At 32.0% G+C, this 20161-nt stretch overlaps 1 protein-coding gene across 2 annotated transcripts in view; it reads right to left on the minus strand.

Moving 5' to 3' along the window:
* The window catches only part of LOC123004932 (proteoglycan 4), a 75031-nt gene extending 63893 nt beyond the window's left edge, over nt 1–11138 (minus strand). Inside the window, exons 1-3 of one of the 2 annotated variants that reach the window (XM_044398465.1) lie at nt 10922–11138; nt 8394–10377; nt 5990–6248 (exon numbers count right to left, since the gene is read on the minus strand). In XM_044398465.1, coding sequence (XP_044254400.1) covers nt 5990–6248; nt 8394–10301 — 2167 coding nt within the window. In that variant the 5' untranslated portion in view covers nt 10302–10377; nt 10922–11138. Of the gene's footprint in view, nt 1–5989; nt 6249–8393; nt 10861–10921 lie in introns of both variants that reach the window. The other variant, XM_044398466.1, reaches the window with a different exon arrangement.
* Between the last annotated feature and the right edge of the window lie 9023 nt (nt 11139–20161).

The raw sequence follows: 20161 nt of genomic DNA on the forward strand, positions 1-20161 counted from the left end.
TGTTTACAAGAGGTTTAGAATTACCACTCCGGAACAATCCGGAGTGTGGGACGTAACGGGAAATTTTCAAATATGGAAGGGTTCAAGAACATCTCTTGCGGGGGAAGGAAAGTTGCAGTGGAATATTGCTGCCCCTTTGTCGACGATAATGTGATTAAGGTAGTAACAAATTTATTTCCAATTTATGGAAGTATAAAAAACTGACATGGCGGACGTGTTACAAAGTTGCTACAATGGAATACAACGCCGATAAGAAAAATTGTAATGGTTTTGTTGTCATTTCCTTCAGTTTGTAATGTTAGCGGCATACAAATCCGAAAAAGTTAAATGGCGCTTTTGGTCAATGCATTATCACGTACCTAAATATATCAAGAACGTAAAAAAAGCTTTCAATTCGAGTAGTTCAGGCTATTAGAGCAATCGGTTTTTTGAAACCACAAAATGATGCGTTCAAATAAAATATGTTATATGTTATGAGTTATGACAAACATGAGATCACCACAGCAATGTGATCCACTGATTAAAAATGCCTACAATAAACTTTTTTTCGTGTTATTTTTTTAGAAATTAATAGCTTCGAAAAAAAGAAAGAACACAAAATCGAAATTGAATCATTTGTACCATTTTGAAAAATTCTACAAATTTATCTAAGATTTTTCGAATTGACATTTTATTTCATTCATAACGTGCCTTCTGTTTTATAAAAGATCGTGGTTAGCCGTCTGCGGAGGAATATAATTTTTTGCTATCCGTCCGCACAAATTTTCGGACCGCTAACCGACAAGAATCCAAATCTTCAACATAATGTATCATTACGGAAATCAAGTATGTGTTTCGATGGCGAAGTCAAAGTTTAATTACTGACTTAAGCTATTGTTTTAAATAATTATGAACTCCAAAGAAGAATAAATGTTACAATATCACTGGAGAAAGTATTTTAAATTTGAATACATCTCTTGAATCATTCTTGCGCAGAGGACCTTGCTAACATCAGTCACCTCAAGTTTACCTTTAAAAGTAGCTAGAATATTACAGAAAATAAGTGAAAATCTTGTTTGCACTTATGCATTTTGAGCGTTGATAATTACAGATAGTAAAAGCATAAACTGTCTTCAAACTTCATTAAGTGGACTACAAACAAAAGTCCATAAAGTTAAGTAATGTAGCAACAGAAATTCAAATACCTGATATAAGGGCCCCTGTGCAAGAGGCATTTAAATGATTTAAGTGATATTGTATAAGTAAACAAAAGGTAAGTTTAAAGACAAGGTAAGTTTTGTAATAAAAATGAGGAAACATTTTTTTTATTAATTATTATTATTATTACTAATAATCCAAATAAATATAAAAGATAAGAACTTTAAAACATGTTCATAAGTGTACCTACTCGTGAAATGGATATATGTATTGGTAAGTAAACAAAAGATAAGTAAAATGAAATATAAAGTAAAAACTTTTCATTATTTTGTACTTTTTAAACTTTCAATATAATGATCAAACTCTCATAATTAACTTTTACACCAAATTAAAAATATACCCACACCCGTTATTTAAAAAAGCAGTTTAAGTTTAATAAAGTATAGTGTTTGACTATTAAGTCGTTTGACAAATTAATATTGTTATTGTTGTAAATACAATTTTCTTTTTCCATGGCGGTCTTTCTTACAAATAACTTTTTATTTGAATACACGACACAACTACCTCAGTGAAAATAGCATGATCCTATGGAAGAACCAATCGTGCATTAATTGAATCAGGAAATTTTTTCTCATTATTGGCACAAACGTGTAATTAATGACATTTTTGACAATCACTCGAAAAAATTTACGGAAACAATCAATGCACTCGGGATATTATAAGTGATAATTTCAAAGTGAAGTTATTATCTATCTAAGGGCCGTTATGTACACAGGCGGACACGAAATTTTGGACGATTTGTCATTAGACTAACATAAAAATGTAAAACGGGCCTTATGCAACTAACTTCACTTTTTTTTATAATTTTTATCCTGACATCTAGTGAAAAAATGACAACCGCTCAAAATAATTTATTGATTTTATGTAAAAACGTGTATTGCTGGCATTATTGTTTCGGAAAATCAACGATAAAAATGAATGTTAGTTTCAAACGTAAATCATAATGACAATAAAACGTGGCTTACATTGACATTTTTTGAACTGACATAAATTTGATGTCCAAAATTCCGTGTCCGCCACTGTATGAAATGTCAACCGAATAACAATGCTGTTCCACTTTAGAATTACGTGTGAAATGTCTTTTATAACTACAGGCATATTCATGCTGATTTGTCATTAAAAACATCTGTCATAAAAACAGTTATGACCAGTTATGACAATTAAGCCTATAAAGCATGGGTTTTTTTAAAATGACGTTTAAATGAGTGTCTGAAATTTTTTATATACATAAACAACCTTTATCTCTGGCTGCGCCACTGGTATGAAGTCTTTCTTCTTCTTCTTAGGTCTTCCCCTAACCTTCATTTTCGTGAAAATCTCAACTTGTCCAAATCTAATAATTGAGTTGATAAAAAAACTTATAGAAATGACGGCATACTAATCGCCCAGGACGCGTGGAGGCGGATATTTTGTTAGTTATTTGTCCGCCATAATGTTCGGATGAATAGGGATTGTGATATTCGTCCGCACAAATATCCGGACGGATAACCACGGCAAGCTAAGTGAGGTCAGTCTGAGACCTCTTTAAAAGTATAGTCAATTATTAAAGGACAATTAATTTTTGGTTTTGCAAATACAAATAGAAATTAAAGTTATTCCTTTGTCAGTTTCCTTAATAGGTAAGGGATTTAAACTATAATAGCAATCATAAACTACAAAAGATAATTTTATAAATATCCATTTTCAACGAATAGTCATGTCTGATTCCAGGGTTCGCCAATTGAGGTAAGAGATAAATCAGAACAAAGTCATATCGTATCATTTCTTTGCTTCTTTTATATCGCACTTTTCTAGCATTCTTCGACTCAGGTCCAAAAAAGCAACAAAATCTCTGAAGAAGGTATGTATTAATAAGGTGAATTGAAACCTCAAGTAAAACCTATGTATTAAAATATAACTTAATTCACTTTCCAACGAGTGTGACATTTGATATGTAACATAGAATTGACTGTAAAAAGGCAGTCGCACTTGACTTTAAAGGATTTTTGCTTCGGGAATGCGAACCTCTAGGATCTATCCTCATTCAAATATGAGTGAGACTTGAGTGTCGATCAAAAACGTCTAAATCTGGACCAGCTGAGAGTAGCCCTTCAATAAGAATAACTTAATTATAATTCTTCGAGCTCACCATTGTGCCCCTTATTCAGAGGTGGTTAAATAAATATTGTCTGAGCTAGATAACATTATATTACATTGATTAGTAATTATTTTTATTAACTTTAATTGTTTCGTAATATATCAAGTAAACTTGAAATAAAAATGAGTAATAAAAAATCTTAATAATTTTGTACCTAATTAATATATTCTTGTAACTTGTAATTCATTTATAATATAATATTCGTATTAATTAATTCATTAGTTTTTTTACAACGAATAGTCGTATAGTATATTTATTATTTAAATAACTATTGATTAACAAAACATTGATTGTGGATGTCAACAATACGTCTGTTAATTTTCACATTATACACTTCACTTATTTACTGTAAATATCAATTTTTTTCTTAAAAAGATTTTAACCAGAAAGATAGCTATCCTAGGGCCGATTAAACTTCAGTTAAAATTTAACTGTTCAATTGTTGCTAAGGTAGCGCCAATCTAATTGGTGTTGCCATGGTTTAACCGCCGAGGTTTAAATTTATCTCTCCATTAAATAAGTTTCCAGAAACCGGGCCCTAGTCAATCTTTGTTCCACAGGGCTTGGGCTCATATTTCTGTTTCGTGTTAGAATGTAGTAACTTGTGCAACTTGTAGGTATTTTAATACCTACTTAGGTGTTTGGTGTGTAATTAACCGTTGAGGTATATAATACATAATGCACTTGTTAATTAATAAAGTACGTAATTATTCTGCTTTCATTAGAATTTGGTTTTTTATACATGATATAATGTGAATGTAAAACGCGAACATAATTTTTTCCAGCTCTCCCCAATTTTCTGCAGTAATAAACTTTTCCATTTGTGTCTCTATAAAAAATCAATCGTAGCGAGGACTTCTTGACGGCTTGTTTAACTTTAATAGTTTCTCTTTACTCACACCCTATTACTTCATGCTATCGACCTTATTATATTCCACATTGTGTATTCGTTGTTAATTGCATGAAATTGGACCGACACCTGATACATACATAGTTGCAAAATTGCACCAACGCTACGCAATAACGTCTAAGCAATGAAAATCTCGTTAGTTGCTTTTCAAAGTTAACATCAAACACTAGAAATAATTAAAGGACTCATTTTTTTCCTTTTCATTCACTCACATAAGGATGTAATGCATTTCTAACAATTGAAAATAGAAAGGATTGTACGTAAAGTGGTTTTTTATTGTCTGTTAATAGAGATTCTGGTTGGTGCTGAAATAGGCGGCATATAGGGAGTCGGAACCTGACGTCAGGATAATGTGGTGAAGTTTGACCGAGAAAGCGCCAATAACCTTTGACCTATATTCGTGAATGAACCGCCACATTGTTCCTGAGTCCCGTCCCGTCCGTCTATGTTAGAGGAAATCAGATGATGATGATAATAACATAATAATGTTTGTGCGTTTCCATCAAGAGTTTATAGATTGTTATATACCGAAATAAACGACGCCTCCAAACTGAAAGCTGTTTAACGTTGTTTACTGCCACTGCGTCTATATAAAAGCTGATGGTTTTACTTTTATTCAATTTGAGGGGGAAAGTTCGGATGGTCGACCATAGACGTTCAACTTTTCCGCGACTTAGAGACAAACTGGCAAATTACAGATTTTATGTTCTGTAAAACGACACGATTTTTAAGACGGGATTTCCGATATTACTACTTATTTAAAGTGCCAACAGACGGAAAAGAGCGTTTATTCAACCCGATAGGGTTGTGTTGCAATTTTACAACATAAATTTATTCAGAAGCTGTTGTGGAAGTGTAAAAAGCAACTACACAATAGAACAAGAGAGGAAAAACGCGCGTATTACAACTTGACTTGCGACGAAGAATATTCTAAAGATCTTTAATTTATTAGTGACATCGGAATGTCTGCACATAAAGGTAAATTGTGCATACAATTGTTACCTTTTTTCAAACCAACGCGAATTTTCTGGCCGAATATAATTTAAGTTTTAGGTTCCAATTTGACACTTTATGTTACAAAAAAATTATTGATCTTTTTGTTTAAAATAAATAATATTAAATGAACACAAATATAAATTGAAACTTGAAAAAGCGAGAAGCAAATGCATTTATAATGATTGCTTGTATTATTAAAGACAAATTACTTGAAGCAGTGATCAACCGCCGTATATTTTAAAAGTGATAATAACTCTACAATCAATCATAAAGTGTCTGTAAACAGTTTCGAATTAAAATATTTATAGTTAATTGATAATGAATTATGTGTACTCATATGTATAAGACACTAAAATTTAAAATCACGTACTCGGTACAAAATTATATTTATCAAAAATTAAGCGTACGTATAATACAATTAAAAACTATCATAGATTAAACTGCTGATTCGGTAAGAGGTTTAAAGCTTTACTTAACCCAAAAGCTGTGACCTGCGATAACAACCGACTTTTCCAGCTTTCCAAGCACGAAACAATGAAAATTATGGAAAGGACAAACTAAACACATCCTCGAAGTATGCCAAAGTTTCCGAAAATTACCGCCCACGCATTTTTTCTCCAAAATTCTGTAATCGAATGAAGCGTAAGTTGGGAAATGTCTGCGTCTGCTGGTAACATTATAACAAATCGCCTTGATGTCAACTATGTAGTTATAATATCAAAGATGGTTTAATTGTGTTATAAACTCACCGTGTACGTATCCCGGATCCCCTGGAATGGGCGGCGGGTGGTGTGGCGGATACGGCGCTGGATGAGGGGTGGAGAAAGCGCTAGGGCAGCCGTGTCTGCGACTTGGCGACAGCTGATGTTGCGGCAAAGGTAGGACATGCTGCGGTGGTCCCATATGTTGATGAGGATGTTGGATGCCGGGTCCAGGTGGTGGTTGCATGTTGGACAAAGCGTCCAAAGGGGTGTACGATTTACACGACGTTAATGACTCGCTGTTGCTCTGTAAGCCAATTTAGGGAAAATAAACGATGGGAGCATGTGGGTGGCGGGATGAACATAATCATGCAAATTTAGAAAATTATTACTCGATATGGAGAGAGAAGTGGAGCTAGAGGATTTATTCACTGAAAAATAGGTGTCTTTGGGGCTATTAGAAGAAAGACACAGATGTTCGATTCAGTTCAAGCTGTATGTCTGTTTACTTGGACTTAAAACTGACAATTACAAAGAAAAAATATCAATTCAAGATGTGCTTCGGTTATTAAAAGCACGCAATATCAATTTTATAACTTTAACAATTATTTTTCACTGTTAGTTTTGAAGAAGAAAATTATGAGGTTCAAAAATTGAAATTTATAATTAGCAATTTTTTTAATGCAATTTTTTATTTCATTGCTCTTAAATTGTAGAAAGTATCACTGAATGACAGGAATGACATTGTGCTTTTTAAAACTGAACACAGAACTATGTTCAAAGTTACAAAAACGTTCCTGTATACAAATTATTAAAGATTGTCATCCTTTTGATTATACAGTTTGTTCTCTGGCCTTTCTCAAAGCAATTGTCTAAATAAAAAATTATAATTAACAATAAGTCAAGATCAAAAGAAAATGAAAGTGTAATTAAGTAAAGTTTATTAGTTTAGATGTTAATCCTTAATGAAGAGAATAAACATATTTATCCACAAGTTTTTACAAATAAATTATTTATTGAATGATGTAGTAAACACTCTTTCTAGAACACCAAAAATCTTTTTTAAATTTATTTACATTCTAAGGTAAGTACAATTTTTTCAATTTAAATTAATTTCCTCGAACTTAACGCTACTCAGAATTTCTAGTTATACAGAGTGTTTTACATAACATTACGAGGCTTACGACTAATGTACGCACCCAAATATACAAAAGTCACAGAACACTGGATACAAAAATACACATTTAATTATTTAATTTTTGGAAAACCATAACAGTAGTTGTCAAACTAATCACTGTTTCATTAATAGTCATAAACTGCAGTTTTTCAGAAACAATTATCATTTGTTGCATCAAGAGACGGCATGAATATGATTCTAGTTTATCTATCTTAATCACTAACTAACCAAAAACGTTGTAATTTTTGAAAGGGTGAACAAACAAGAGAAGATTATCCAATTTTTCAAAATCGAGTTCGTATCGAAATATGTATTATTATTGAATACTATTATTGATTGCATCTTAGAGGCGTAGGCCTCGTAAAATTATGTGAAACACCCTGTACTTATCAAAATGTTATTTCAAAAAGTGGTGTAAATTTTGGGTAAACTGGAATCAAGCATTTAAACCCATTATTTTCTAAATATCGCATTAATTCGAATGAGGAAATTCCAGTGGCAAGCACAAAAGGAGATTTTATCACAAGAGTCATTTAATCGCAAAATCAATGAATAGCAGATTTACATATAAAATCGCATTTAGACCTGGCCAAGATATTTAAACAAAAATATGTCCAGGTGTTTGTATAAACCAGCGAGAAAATGTAAATTAAGTGAAAAAGCAAACAATGGAAAAGAAACCATTTGGTGAGCAAAAATTAATATAAAATTCGCCTTTTCTTGTATTTTAAATGCAGTTTTATGTAAATGCAGTATCATGTAGTCAATTTTCCACGCTAAAATAAAAGAAAATACAAGTTTTAACAGGGACAACTGTTGTTTCTGTACTACAAACAGTAACAAGAGTCGACAAAATAGATTCACCCCTTTTCACCTAATTGCATGACTAAACAAAAATTTCTGCTTTGTTTCAGTGAAATAGAATCCGCCCATTTTATCTCTTGACATTATCATTTCTGCAGAGTAATATTCATGATAACAAAATGTAATCATGCGTTATACTTGGTAGTTGTTTTAAAAGCATAACTCTGTTTTTACTCCACAAAATTAGAACAAATCGAAATTTAAAAAAGTTTCGAACACGTTTTTTAAATTCTTTTTTGTACAGAATATAACAGAAAATTGACACAAAGGAAGCTTTCTTATGTAATTAAGTTCAAAGTGCAAAGGCGGGAATTTACTCTTCGTGTCAATAAATGGTGCAAAGCGTTAACATAAAAGTGCAAGAAAAACACCTTCACGCCCATCAAACCGACGATCATAATATCAACTCACATTCTCCTGTGTGCTACTGGAAGATGATTGCAGAAGTGTTTCAGTAGCGACAGCGGTAGCAGCGGTCTGAGTATGACTGGTAGCTGAAATCCTGTACTGCATTCCAGCGATACTGCAATATCCCTCGTGATGTGTAGACCTTGTGGTGCTGTTGACATACACTCCAGTTATCGTCACATCTGTGTCCTGATTGAGAATAACCGCGACTTTTTTATTCGGGGTCGCTCTAACTTCGATCAATTTGCCATCTTCCTCTTTCTTGACTTTCGCTTCGAAGCACTTCTTATCGGCCTCTTCTTCGTTATCCGTGATGAAGTAGTCGCTCGAATCGGTTTCCGAGTCGCTTTTTGGACTCTTTGAGGCACGTCTTTCCACCGAATAACTCGCCGCTAAGATGGCGCTGGCGTTTAGACTCGCCATGCGTTTGCGGACGACCATATCCTTTAAATCCATGATGAGCTCGGTGCGATTACGCCGTCTTTTCGGTTCGGGCTTTTTCGAGCTTTCGGTTTTCTTGACTAATTCTTTTTTGATTTTAGGTCTGGGTTTCTCATCGTAAGTGCTTTCGTAGCCACTGTTGTCTTCCGAACTGGAGGTTGTGTCATGCATGTCCCAATGTTTGCCCACAGCTCGCAATCCTGGGACTGATCTAAGGGTACGAGTGCATGGGACAATATCATCCTCGGAGGATTTTTTCTCCTCCACTGCTTCTTTTTTATCGACCTCGAGCGGATCAAGCAAATTACTTCGTGTTTCATTTTCGTACAAACAGTGGACTTTCGCTAAGGCATTCAAAGATGCTACTCGGTGTCTCTTCGGTCCGTTCCAGAACCCAAACAACTTCATTTTACGTGAGCGCTGATTCTCCTTACGTTTTACTTTATCTTTGACAGCAGACATGACGCGTTTTTTCATTAAGTCTAAATTAGTTTTCGGTGAAATTTTCTTCGGGGGGTGTTTCAAAATCGGCTTACGCGATTTTTTTTCGGTGTCAGACACCGGCTCTGATTTTATTTTGAGTTTCTTTGATTTGGGTTGTTCGGGCTCACTTTTGATCGTAGGGCATAACTCATTAAGTGTTAACTCGTCTGATGTCGAAGTATCTTCTTGTGATTCAGTGGGGGCTTTTCTTTTGACTTGTTTTTTAATTTCTGTCGGTTCTTGCTTGATCGATTGTTTCGCTACTTTGGGTTTTTTCCCCGGAACGCAAGCTTTTTTGGTAGATTTATTCGCCTTCTTCGATTTTTGGAGCGTGCTCTTGGACTTTAATTGTGGTTGTTTTAACGCTTTGTTGGCTTGTTTGAGTAACTTTTCTATGGTCTGTTTGGTTTTAATATCTTCGGCTTTTTCATTCTCTTCGGAATCGTCCTTTTTATCGATCGGTTCGGTTTTTTGTGGCGATTTAACTCGTTTCGTGATGGCCTTTTTTGATTTCTTTTTAACGTCTGCAATTTCGGTTTTCACTTTCTTAAGAGGTTTAGTTTCTTTGGCGGCTTTCTTTGACACGTTAATATTCTCAGATTTACAATCTTTCTTGGTGGAGTCCTGAATTAAGCTCGTGCTTGTGTCGGATTTCTTTATGATCTTCGGAACACTTGTTGGTTTCTTGGCAGTTTTTGTTTGAACTTTCGGGCCGGTTTTACTGTTTTCACTTATTTTCTTCGCCTTCCGCATTATTGGTTTGTGTTTACCACCAGTAATATCTTTCTTTTTTACTGGCTTTTTTCCCTTGTTTGTGACAAAAGTCGGTTTGATCGGTGTTAATTTTCCCTTAATTACAAAGGAAATCGTTTCGGATATGTAATCCTTCTCCGATTTTGTTTCACTCTGTTTCTTATTCTTTACCGGAATTTGTTTCATTCTTAATATTTTTAAAGTCCTTTTATTTCTTTGTAGAGGTATTCGCATAATTTTACCACTCTAACTGTTTTATAATCATGATGACAAAGTTTTTTAGACAACAAATAGGCAATACGTTGACAATCTGTAACAAAGAGAAAATCTCTGTCAAAGAAGAGGAATTTGACCTCCAAACTCTAAACGAAGTAAATTACAGCAAAATCTTTCGTCTGCCTTTGCGAGTTCGAAAATCCGTCTTGTGACTTTCTCCTCGGTCGGGAAAATAGTCCAAGGTAAGAAAAAAAACCGTAGATTTCGGACCACTTTTACAACTTTCACATGCAGTTTTATATTTATATTTATAAATGCATCACCAAACACATGTGTGGGTCGACTACTGCAAAAATTAGCAGGACAATATTCCTGCTATGTGGGCATTCAACGTGCAGTTCTGGATTGGAACCTGCGCCTTTTGCTTTGATAAGGACACCCCCTATAGCCCCGTACATCGATTTACCCCTCAAGAAGGAAAATCTTATTCGTGAAGAGAAAACAAACAGAACGCACGATTGAAAACAACACTGTACCACTAACGCATTTCATTACAGTTAAATCTCTGATTTCCTTCCTGCACAAGAACCAAATCCTAACAATTACAAGCGAGACAGAGACAAAAACCTATTGTTTACCTTTGATTAGGATGACACACACACATACATACACGAAATTAACTAAACATATAGGAATACAGACACAGGTACGAAACTGAAGCACTTTGTATTGCGTACGACACGAAAAATTTAAATCGCATTATGGAGGATTTTTTTTAGAAAATCAAACACACGTAATTAGATCGAAACCGAACGAAAATCTCCCCGCCCTAGATACGTGCTGCTTCTATGACAGGCCACCATTTTAAGCCCGTGGTAAAAGTCGGGCTTTCGTGGGATGTGCTGCGCTCTGACGACCGGTTCAACAGACATATCAAGGTCGCAAAAACTGACGATAATGAAGAAACCGTTTCAAGTACACTTCAGTTTTCGCTTAAAACAATAAATTTAACCTATCAATACTCGGACAGTGTTGTGAATGTGCTTAAATAAACTTATTTTGTATAAAACATCTGTCTTGTACATATTGCTTAGAATAGTGTTTCACAAGCGTTTAATATCCATAGTATAGATGGCAGCAGATTCTAATTCTCTAGGAGAAAATATCTAACAAATTAAACCTCGTAGAAACCAAGAAGGATATCGATAGGCGGAGCCAATGCGTACCTACTGTGTGTAGTAAGGAAACTTGAGCAGTGACGTAACACAGAACCATTCTGTGATAAAAAGGGAATTGTAGAATTGCTTTTTTTTTTCGTGTATTCAGTGATTGACATATTAAATATAAAAAAAATTATATGGTGCTCCACGATTATTTCAAATATATGGTGATATTAATTTTTGTATAAATAAAAGACGAATAGATTCGTTTATTAAAAATATAAACATACAGTGGCGGACACGGAACTTTGGATATCAAATTTATGTCAGTCCAAAAAATGACAATGTAAGCCACGCTTTATTGTCATTATAATTGGCTTTTAAAACTAAAATTTGAAAGTTTTAATTGAAATTTATTTTTGATGTCGATTTTCCAAAACAATAATGTCGGTAATACGTGTTTTTATATGAGTTCAATAAATGGTTCGTGTCTCTATACGTTTGGGCATACCAAGGACTACCATTTCAAACGACAAAGGTAAAAAGTAGCAAGAAGTATCGAGCATTTTGTCAATTATAACAAACGATAATCAAAATTCTGAAACAAGGTTAGAAAAACCTAAAAAATAATTTAGACTTTTAATCTGTCAGGGGAATTGGGTGGACGAAATTCATTGTCGATCACTGGACATGGATTATTTGTTTTCTTCAAATAAATAGGTGCGAATACAATACACGCTACTGCTCAGCTCAGCTGATTTCAGAACTCCTCTACGAATGGATTCGTCCGCGACCAGTTTTCGTCTCTGCGCATCCCTTCCATCTATATCCTTCTTGGTTTCTCTGACCTCTATCTAAATTTATATTGTTTTCTTGGGGTAATAATGTAATGAGTGGAAAACGACAATAATTGCAAGATATAAAATTTTGGCTAATGTGAAAAAAAAAAGTTTAGTTTCTTTGACGCGTTAATATTCTCAGATTTAATATCCTTTCTCGTGAAATCTTGGATTACGCTCGTATTTGTATCGGATTTTTTTATGATCTTAAGTTAAAAAAACATTTCTTCTTCCACTCAGCTATTCAAATATTTATACCTAATATGTATAAATGTTAAATTGCTCAATAATGATTTTTTTCTTTATTAAATAAAAAATCGAACAGTATTCAGGAAATAATAATAATTCAGAAGTCCATTTGTAACACTCGCCACTGCGCGGCTTGTGACACAAACTACTCGAAATGCAATGATAGGTTGTAACACGTGTTTTTTGTACTATATTTTCTAATGAGCGCTTTTTAAATTGAATTTATTTTTATACAGGCTGATTCACGAGGAATAATGAGCCTGACCAAATTCTCGATGCAACCAACATTACAGTTGTTGCAAAATAACTTGCGAAAAGTAATGGTGGTTGCATCGAGAATTTAGTCAGGCTTATTATTCCTCGTGAATCACTTTGTAAAATTGGTGACATTTGATGTAGGTATGGGGTTACCCAAATCGCTTGAATATTGCTCAAATTGCATTATTTAGCTCCCACGAAATACAATAATCTACAATAGTTTCTGTTTGTCAGTTAAAAACGAAAATTTAGAGCCATCAGTGATGGCAAAAATAGTGCATAAAATGTTGCCAAAAGCAGTGTTACAAATTGTATTTTGCACAACTGTTTTCAGTTACACAATAATATTAAAAAACAAGTTTTATGAGACCAGTATTGAAGCACGAAGAATTTAAGTTTAAATAACCAGTGGCGTAGCCATCAAAGTTATTTTAAAGAATGAGTGCTCCAAGGTTTTATGAAATGAATTTTTTTATACTACTATATTTTTGTAATTTGTCCTTTTTTTAAGAATTTTTTTTTACTTTAATCAATGCAAAATTTGATCAAATCGATTTTCGACTATTAAAAACTGAGACAAATTTAAAAAAATTACAACAAATGCTTACTGTGACACCAAAATAGAAAAAAAAAATTTTGGTGTATATTTAGTTGCAGATGTAAGAAGTTATGTAAAACATGCAAATATAAATATTATATAATCCTCTTTAATTGGCTGAATTAAATAGAGAAGTTTTTTGACTCTAAATTTACCAGTATAGGGTCCAGTTATAAACACAGATTTTTTTTATACAGAAATATATTTTGTGACTTATTTCACTACTGTAAGACACAATACGATTCTGAGCCAGAAGGTTTCACAATTTTATACAAAAAAAACATTGTGAAAATTGACAGCAATGGCAATAGCTATGGCACGAGATATAACAAGATTTAATTTATTTATAATAAAATTTGCTCATAAGTTAATAATTTTCTTTTTAAATATAATATAAAGGTATACAACAATCCAATTTGTGCGTCTAAACTTTTATTTAATTACTATTTTGTAGTTTACCGTTAGTTATTCATACGCAATAAGTAATATAATTTGTAGGGGAGTGAAGGTATTGGCGCTCACCTAACTTCAAATTGATATTTTGAAAGAACTAATAATATGCTATGGTTCTGTTTTCGCCAATCGGTTGCCTGAAATGTAGAGAAACCAACTTTATGTAAAAAATCCTCAAAATAAAACTCAAATATGTGAAAAAAATGATTTTACAATAACGCGCAAAGAGAGTCATTGCGCAACTGAGTAGGGTAATGCCGCTCAAGTAAGTGCAATGGCTTAAATTGAAACTAGTTAACTATTACTTTAAAATGCACATCAAAAAAGTAAAAAACTAAACTAAATTAATAAATAACTCAAGAGAAGATTACACAAAGTGATCCACAATGACTGAATATGTTGGCAATCTTGAACCTAATTTTTAAAGCTTACCATTAGAGTTATGACTTTCATTAAGAACAATTCAACAATCTTGTGAGGTTGTATGTCAGGTATTTGTCAAGCAAAAATACTTTCAAATCTGTTGCCAACAGTCTCAGTCTTTCTGGATCACTTTGTATTTCGTTTTAAAAATAATTTTACTTTGCGATAACAATTTAATTTAAATTTTATTTGCAATAATCACAAATATATCCATGTGGACGATCAGCCCCTGAACAGCTTGCATGAATCCACTTCCCACAAGAACACCTATACCATAGCTCGTTTTTACCAAATTCTTTGCAAAAAGGCATATTTCAGGCTGAGCGCAATTGCCCAGAGAAGTTTTAAAAACACTGACATAACTTCAAAGACGGATATTTATCAAAAATGGTTAATAACGTTGTAATTAACAAGTGTGGATGCAGTATTTCCATTTTTTTAATTAAGAAAAAATGTAAAATGGCGTTACAAACCTATGTAGAAACATTAAGTGAAGTAATAACAGCAGTGCGCAAAACACATCGGACAACACTACTCGAATATTTCACTGATGAATAACATTGCTTATGCAGGAGATACTTCCCTTATTATAAAGTTAGATGGCAGTTCATGAACAAATTCGAATAATACTCAAATAAGTCAAAAATAACATGAGCGCCATTGACCCCTGAGCGCAGTTACCCGTCGCTCCCCTATACATATGATATAATATGTATATAATAACTTCTAATTTTTAATAAATACTTTTTAAAGACTGTATTTTATTGAAGTCTTCTTGGACCGGATAGATCTCTTTATTACAAATTACAAATTTTTATTGTCAACTTTTAGATATTTATTAAAGACTAATTATGTTTTCAAGTGATAGATAAACAGTGGTGTTATTAAAATTAAGTGCCCAGAACTATTTATGTGGTAACAAAAACGAAATAAATTGGTGCCTGATAAATCACTTCCATTAATTATTATTATTGTTATTATTATTATGTATGTAAGATCAAGAAGTATAATTTGCTATGGCTATTTTTTGTTTTTTTTTAACGCTGTTCGACTATTTAAAATACATAAGTATAGTTTAAAACATTTAGATATTCTGAGCTTGTACTCGTACTCTCATCCGAATTAGTATTTCCATGTTTTTTTAAGATTTTTAATTATATTCCTAATTATATCAATTAAAACTTAACAGTATTTACATCAAATTTGACAGTATCTAACTAATAGGTATTTCACACGTTCTTTGATATACGTATTATAATAATTTTTAATGGCTAAAACGTTACAATAATTTCAAACAATAGTGAGAAAATAAGAAAATAGAATTTTGTTTTGTTTACATCTTCACAATAGATTACGTAATACAAATTACAGACTTATTACCTCACACTCTAACAGAATGTAAGTATTTATAACTCGCAACGATATCATTAGCAATTGATTAGTGAATTCCGATTAATGTAAACGAAATCAATTTTAAAATTTATTTCCATATTGACGGCTCACTGGTTACCATACTCTCTTTATTATGTAAATAAGCAACACATTTACCACATGATGGGTTGCGAGGTGTGTCAAATTCCAAATCAATGCCTTCGTATAAGAATGTGACACAATGACCTGAGTACAGTTTAACGGTAACAAAATGACATTTTTAATGCACTGGAAGTGTTTACCTCAATGTGCTTATTCAGAATCCGAGAACGCAGCGTTCAAAAGTAATTTGTGGTTTGTACAGTTATCTCGGATGTCACATAGGTAAAAAAGTTGTTTATAAAATCCAGCAACTGCAATTTGTAGTTGCAAACGCTTAATTTAACCAAATTTATTTGAAATCACAAATAATATTCATCGGCTTCATGCGGTTAAATTGAATTTACATTTGGATGAGTTAAGTAGGTGGATATTTTGTAATGAATGGAAATTAAGTAAGTTCATTACATGCAAGGGGTTTCATAATGCCACCGTTTGTCTATCAAGCTTCTTGAACTTAATTGATTTAATAAATTTTTGAATACTTAATAACTGCAAGTACTCATTTTTTCATAAGTTATAGTATCCCAATTTTAAAATGAGAAATGAAAAACTAATATAATTAATATAATATATCAAAAATGGTAATACGAGCAAACTTTTCATAGCAATACAAAATGTCTTTAAAATTTAGACACTTTATTGAGGTTTAATTTAATTAAAACAACGATATTTCTAATAAACATGTTTTTTTAAACATGTGTGTTAATAAAGAGACAACACGTTTGAATTAAAAATTTTTGTTTCTTGCAAAATCTAAAACTTTAATATAGTTCAGCCAGTTGTCATTGCTAAAATAGCACCAAATAAAATATCCAATATTTTAAATACATATTTCAAATTATTAACTGATTTACCTAACATTTATTATATAACTTTATAACCTACTCAGTATCCTCTTCATCAAGCCCACATTCATGTATTTTTATTCAAAAACCTAGACGTTACTCATAAATTTTTAATATCCTGCCTAAAATGTTATTCATATGTTAAAACGCATAATTATTTGGTTATGCCATTTTCGTAAATTTATAGAAAAGAGTGTTACGATATTTTTACGAAATTTAACTTGTGCATATGAGTTTAGTAACCTATACACTAATAAAAAATTCAATTCGTTTAAATTAAATTTAAGTTAAAATTGTGTTGTCGATTGTTCCTAACAAAGCAACAAATTGGTTTTGAAAGAACTCACATTTGTTAATTTTTCTAAATTAATAATCCTCAACTTTTGTTTTCTTCACATAATTAATACCTAATTTTTAGGTTATACGGTATAATAAACGCAGAAAGTTTTACTCGAAATAATTTCATTTTAATGTGTATAAACTACACATACACAAGTATGTATAGAAATTAATTTTCTACTTTCATTTTAAATATTTGATCTGGATTTCGTATTCCTGAATTTTTTAGACATACAAATGAAACACTTAAATGTGTGATAAATATGTAAATATGTGATACGCTTTTTGCAATTTTTTTATTATAGACAATTCATTAGTTTTATTTTGCAAATTCTATAAGAAATGAGCTTAAAAATTTGCCTCTTCACATTGATGCATGATTTACGTTAACTTTTTAAATTATTCTAATTAATTGATATTTAAATAGTTTTTATTTAATTTTTTAATTTGTAGCGCGTTATTAAACGTATACTTGTGTAATATAAAAATTTAGGTTTAATCTGAAATAATTTAAATATTTTGCATTTTCGTGTCGTAACACCACTCAGGCGGTAATACCTACAAATAATTATTTCATTAATTACATAATTGTACATACAATATCAGTGTTTAATCATAAACCGTCCTACGTTCCTAAGTATAATCTAAAGCAATCCGATACTTTTCCAATCGACAAATAAATTATGATTTATGACCTCTTCTGGTGAGACAGAAGAAATGATCATAATTGAGTGTAGACGTTGTATTAAAAACCATTTGTCACACTAATGGCACAAACAATATAATTTACGTCTTTCAAATGCTCAGCAAGGTGAAGAAATGATCGGTAGCGAGTGTCACCCATCATCAAAATCGCCTTATTATAATACAGTGACCTCTTTTATAGTGCATATATTATGAAGCAATCGTTGTTTATTGCTGTTTCTACTTCAGATGTTGCTTATCTAACAATTTGAACGGTATGCAAATAAACGGTTATTGAACTTGGATGTTTACAGGTAACGGTGGCGTTTTCAGCATGGTCAAACCTGAAACGTAATTACTTTCATTTGTAAGTCAGCTTCAACCTTCTGTAAGACTAAACTGAAAACGATTGAAAATACAGCCAAATTGGTGTTGGTATGTAAGGTCGAAAGGTGATGTTGGTCAACCAAAAGTAATTTACGTGATTTTTTACGATGGTAAGACACGTAATTACGCGAAGGTAAACCCAGTTAATCGTATACTGGAATGTTGATTACTTGGGAGTGTGTGTCGTTAGCTAAGCAACAAACAGTTGGCTCAAAATCAATTCATTCTTGTCTCGTACACTAAATTTAGCCAAGCCGACAAGAGAGAAACGATTTTAGTAATTTAGCTTTAAGTATGTTCAAATCGTTTTGCCTGGAGGAAGAAATCTCGACATGATATTCTCCAACTATTCGTGACCTAATCGAAATTATTGTGCGCGTTTGGTCAGATGTTCTAGATAAGGAGGGAAAATAAGACACTATACATAATATTTCCGTTTCCGTTTTCGTGACAGGAATATACATATAATTCGATATTTGATGTGAATAAATCAAGCTTTACTCGATGGATTTTATATCAAAAATTGAGATAAAAAATATTAACCTTGAAAATCCCTAATTATTGTAAAAACTTGATTGGCGACAGCTGAGAATTATATTACCGTCATCATGAATTTCAGACGCAGGTGCGGCTTAAGAATAAATTGTTTCTGCTTCAATACACATTTCGATTATCAAGATTGGAATATTCTCTAACACTGATTTATATCGTTACAGACCCACATAAAACACAGATAATTCACGTTCGTTTTGCGTATTGTTAAAATAAAAAAAAAAAACTAAATTTGTAAATTAAAAACCTTTTGGTAGGACACATAAAATTGTGTATTTATTGAACCAAAAATAACAGTACTATTTAAAATAAACCATTGTATACGCTTCCAAAAATTTATTTAAGTGTTTAAAATAAGTTTTTTGGGACTCAGTAAAATAGTATATAAAATACTTAATTAAATGTAGCTATTTTAAGTACCCACAATTTTTTTATTTTTAATCACTATTTTCGAGAAATTAATCATAAATAATAAGAGATTTGACTCAAATTTAGAATATGTAATTAAATAAATTAAATAAATTAAAATAAAATTAAAATTAAATAATACAATTATAGCTATTTATGTATCAAGTACGCAAAATAGGGTTTTAGGGGACGAATCGTAATTAATGACGAGGCGACGTAGAAGCCGAGTCTTTAATGAGAGGAGTCACCTAAAACCTTTTGCGTACGTGGTGCATACAAGATTTTTTTGTTAAAGCTCCCAAAACACGAATTCACACCTTTTACTAATTAAAAATTTCGTTACAATAGTAACCAATTTTATTTTTTAGTCCGCAAAAACTGTTTTTGGGGACTGAATACCTAAAATAACCGTTTTGCGTACTATTTTATTGAGTCTGGAAAAGACTCATTTTAGGGACTCAAATGAGTCCACAAAATAGGAGCGTATACAAAAAATATAATTTCATATATACCTAATAATATTTTTTATTTGTATTTCTTGGTGCTAGAAACTTATTTTTACCCTATGGGTATTAAAAATTTAATTTTATTATTTTCGCAATAAGATCGTATAAAACCAAAATAACACTGCTGGCAAGTGTCGGCTAAATAAATATTTATCAATTTCAATTTAAAAATAGCTCATGAACTGGCTTTATAATTATTATTGAAATTAAGTACAAATCTTTCCTTCCCAAACTTGTACAAGTGTTTGTTTGTGCATCAAAGAGGAGCTAAAAGCTATTGTTCCTGACAAGCAATTTAAATTAAACGAAATGCGTGTTTCATTTTAATATAATTACTGAACAAATAAAAGAAAATGGGTTTTGAAACACGTCCATTTGTGCCAAAACAGTAAATTCACTTTTTGTGCCTCTAATTCTTTAATATTTTCAGTGGAATATAAATAAATTCATAAAATCTCTCTTAACTTTTTAATTTTATTTTTGGACACAAACAATGCTAATGACAAATTCATTATGATGCTATTTGCTTTAGTCATTACAATCTTTGAATTTCGTGAAACAGGCTATCCCCTGAAGGCTTCTACACGTTTTAACTGTAAAGTTCAGGTTCCAGCGAAGTATTACAAACCTTACCCAAGAGGCAT

Source organism: Tribolium madens, unplaced genomic scaffold, assembly GCF_015345945.1.
Source record: "Tribolium madens isolate multiple individuals breed KSU strain unplaced genomic scaffold, Tmad_KSU_1.1 Scaffold_20;HRSCAF=117;Tcas5.2_LG4, whole genome shotgun sequence".
Lineage (NCBI taxonomy): Eukaryota > Metazoa > Arthropoda > Insecta > Coleoptera > Tenebrionidae > Tribolium > Tribolium madens.